General features: G+C 43.9%; 1 protein-coding gene across 1 annotated transcript in view; it reads right to left on the bottom strand.

The window, feature by feature from the left end:
* Positions 1 to 3,446, bottom strand: part of LOC137624679 (uncharacterized) — an 8,710-nt gene extending 5,264 nt beyond the window's left edge. The window contains exons 1-2 of the mRNA XM_068355639.1: positions 3,243 to 3,446; positions 2,950 to 3,182 (exon numbers count right to left, since the gene is read on the bottom strand). Coding sequence (XP_068211740.1) covers positions 2,950 to 3,182; positions 3,243 to 3,446 — 437 coding nt within the window. The remainder of the gene's footprint in view (positions 1 to 2,949; positions 3,183 to 3,242) is intronic.
* Between the last annotated feature and the right edge of the window lie 409 nt (positions 3,447 to 3,855).

Below are 3,855 nucleotides of genomic sequence, written 5' to 3'. Positions count from 1 at the left end.
CCGGGGAGGTACTTTGAAACCGGCTTGAAGCTACCCCCCACCCCCCACACCCCTGTTTTCAAGTTACCCCCTAATCGAAATAGAAAATAATTCATATGACAGTGCACATATGCATCATGCATTTATTTTCGACTTCGCTGTAGTACAAAAAAGTTTATTTTCGTATTTAAGAAAAAGAATTGTTTTCTTTTATCATCTCAAATAGATTCCATTCATATGCTTCAGTTGCACGAGCTTCAAAAGGAATATGCTTGGAGAAATTGACACAAAAATCCACGAGATGTGTACTTTGTTACCATATTCCTTCAAATTTACGAAGAAGTTTGAGATGTACCTAAGGACAAAAACAAACATGCCCTATTTCCAACACTGTGTTTCGGAAATAAAGAGAAAATTTGATGGTCATAGTGAAGGAAATTACTTGAGGTGTTAAACTTTAATTCTTTAAAAAACAACTTCAGATTGTTATAGTTTTGTAACATATTCAGTCTTGCTATAAAGAAACGCGACACAAAATTTCTCAGGTCAGCGATGGACATTCATTAATCGGCATTCGTCAAGAAATATCCCTTATAAAACTTCCGTGCATTGCGGGCAGGTAATGGCAGGAACCACCTGCGACGAAAGTAGCTTGCTGCTTGCACTGCACACCCATATGTGAGAGAGAGAGAGAGAGAGAGAGAGAGAGAGAGAGAGAGAGAGAGAGAGAGAGAGAGAGAGAGAGAGAGAGAGAATTAAAAATGCTAAAACAGATGTCTCAAAGATTCTAGTAAATCAAGGGGGAGACACATAAAGCTTCATAAACTTTTTGTTAGCTAGAATGGAAGGTCATCCATCCCCATACATAACAATTGTAGAATACAGTACTTACGGGTCAAGAACGAAAGATTGTTTATAATGTTTCGAAATATCTTGCTTTGGAAAAAACAGAAAGGAGGTCCTATTACTGACGTTTGTAAAGCAATTTTTCGAATAGCAGAAGCAACCAATTTAAGCAAAACAACAATCAAGTCAAATTAATAGTAACATAATTTTGAACAATGGATCCGTAAGCTGTTAATACCGTACATATCCCCATCTTCCATAATTGTAGTGGTAACGCATCTTACCATAAAGAAAAATAAGATAAACCTCCAACAGCATCAAACAACAAGGCACATATAAGATGATGGCTCATCAAAAAAGGTTATCACCAAGAGAAAATATGTTAAAATGTCAACTTTTGGAAATGGTCCAGGAATACTCCCGAAGTATAGATAACGTATACGTGATTGGTAAAATTGCAGTTGAAATGGCCACTGGGTCATTCGTCTTCCTCCAAAATATTGAACACATTTGGGCGAAAGTGAGACCTATGTATCGGGAAAAAAATCTAATGGTAGATTTAAGGCTAAGCCTACTTAAAAAAAAAAATAAAAAATAAATAAATAAATAAATAAATAAATAAATAAATAATGCTTTCGGTGACAAAAAAAAATTTGAGCGATTCTCGTGTAAAACGCCGAAAAAATACAGGCGAACGATGCAAGGCCAGATGTGGCAACCGATATATATATTGATTCTTTGGTATGAAGTCTTGAGTCCTCTAATGAGGAATCTCTAATAAAAATGTTACGTTGTCATCCATATCAACAGAGAAGTTCTGGTGCATATCGAAAGAATAATTTCAAAATAAAAGTCAGATGTATGGAATTCTTGGTATTCTCCTGTATTATTATTATTATTATTGCTACATTCAGCTAGCAAGTTGGCGAAGCTCATCAGGGTGAAGGATACAAATCAGGTTAAGGCTGGATGTATTTGATACAAGTACAAGTAATACTCGAAAATTACAACAGGTAAAGTCAGGAGTGGGTTGCGACGCGTTTCGGAACAGCTTGCTCCGTCTTCAGGCGAGAAGTGAGGCTCTGGCTAGATCTGGGTCCTTATATATCCCGGCTCTGGTTCGTAGAGAGGGGCCTCGAATTTTGATTGGTCGAGCGGAGGTTGTAAGTTCGGGTGGCAGATGTACGACGAGCTCGGCTCGGCCTCCCAGGCTGAGAGGTAGGAAGGGATCCTGGCTCCTGATTGGTCAGGACGCACGCCGAGCCAGCCAAAAAGTCAGGCAGGCTCCTCTCTCGCTCAGTGGACTTGGCTGGGAGAGGTATCCGAGCTCCCTGATTGGCTGAGGCGCGCGCCGAGACGGGCTCAAAGTCAGTCAGCCCATTCCCACGCTCAGCAGGCTGAAATTCCAGGCCATGTTCGCCGCCAAAATCAGCATTCGGCCAGACGATTTCTCCATTTGTAGGGGTGTCAGGATCGGGGTTGTCATCATTCTGGGGGTCTTGTTCTTGGTTCCTAGCGTTGGTACGTCGACAGGATGGTAGTAGAAACATTTCTTGAGTTGTATTCAACGCTGGTTTCTCGTTCTGGATTAACAAAGCTTCCAAAATTCGTAAGCGCCTGCTGTCCGTTTCACTGTCGATAATTTTGGTATTGGCGACGATGTCTGCCCGACTAATTTGGGAGTTATGTCGCTGTATTGCATGATTTCTGATAGCACCTTGCTGAACGTGCCACGAGATCCTCTTTGAAAGTTTCATGGTAGTCATACCTATGTATTTGCCGGGGCATCCTCGGACTGGGCATTGGTAAGAGTAGACTACATTTGTCTTCCTCAGAGGGTCGTTATCAGGGGGCACTGGATTGTTCCTCATGATCAAGTTGCGGGTTTTTTCAGTCTGGTAATAGATGATGAGTTTCACTTTCGTGGTCTCATCAGTGGGTGAAACGTTGTTATTGGTGATGTCTTTAATGGCCTTCTCATCCCGCTGATATTTGGCGTGCATGAGGCCTTTGTAGTAAAGTTTGACGTCTCTAGATCCGTTGGTGGAGGTGTCGGACCTATCTGTAGTTCTGTCGGACCCCTGGCTAGCGCTGTCAGACCCTTTCACCAAAGGGGACCCATACCACTTGTCTATAACTGTCCTCACTTCACGCTGGACATGCTTGTTGCTGTAGCCGTTGTTGATGAGGACCTGTGCGACCCTTTCCAGCTCCTTGTGGGTGTCAGTCCATGTCGAGCAGTGAGGCAAGGCCCTGCATACAAAGGCCTTGATAGTCGAGGCCCTGTTGCGGGCAGGACATTCACTTTCGCCATTTAGACACATGCCGAGATTTGTGGGCTTGGTGTAGACAGTGGTCTGGAATCCCTCGTTGGTGGAAGAAATCAAGATGTCCAGGAACGGGAGGCTGTTGTCAACACTGTTCTCAAGGGTGAAGTGGAGGACGCTGTTGTCCTCAAAGGTCCTCCTTAGATTCTTGATGGCTTCGGTAGAAGTAGCTTTGATGAAAGTGTCGTCAATATAACGGAAGTAATCGAGGGGGCACTCGAGATGGGAGAATACCCTCTCCTCTACTACTCCCATGTAGAAGTTAGCAAAGAGTACGCCCAAGGGCGAGCCCATCGCCACGCCATCCTTTTTTAAGTACAAGTGCCTACGATGAGTAGTAAAGGGGGCCCTTTAAGTGCAAATGGCAAGGAGGGTCCGAAGGGCTTGCTCTGGGATATTTAATTCAGGAGTCGTCTCATCCCTGTAGACTCTATCGGCAATAAGGTCGATGGTTTCATCGACTGGGACATTAGTGAATAAAGATTCGACGTCTATCGATGCTATGACCCCCTCGCCGCGGACGTCCTTGATCCTCTCTAGGAATTCGGCAGAGGAGGCCACACAGTGGCGGTCGGGGACATATGGCGTCAGAATCGTGTTCAGTTTCTTGGCCACCTGGTATGTAGGCGTAGGGCATTGGCTGATGATAGGTAGGAGTGGGTTGCCTTGTTTGTGGGTTTTAACATTGCCCTAGAGGTAACCA

The sequence above is a fragment of the Palaemon carinicauda genome, chromosome 31 (assembly GCF_036898095.1).
Source record: "Palaemon carinicauda isolate YSFRI2023 chromosome 31, ASM3689809v2, whole genome shotgun sequence".
Classification (NCBI taxonomy): Eukaryota; Metazoa; Arthropoda; class Malacostraca; order Decapoda; family Palaemonidae; genus Palaemon; species Palaemon carinicauda.
The sequence above is the reverse complement of the archived record's forward strand: the minus strand, read 5'-3'. Positions and strand labels throughout refer to the sequence as shown.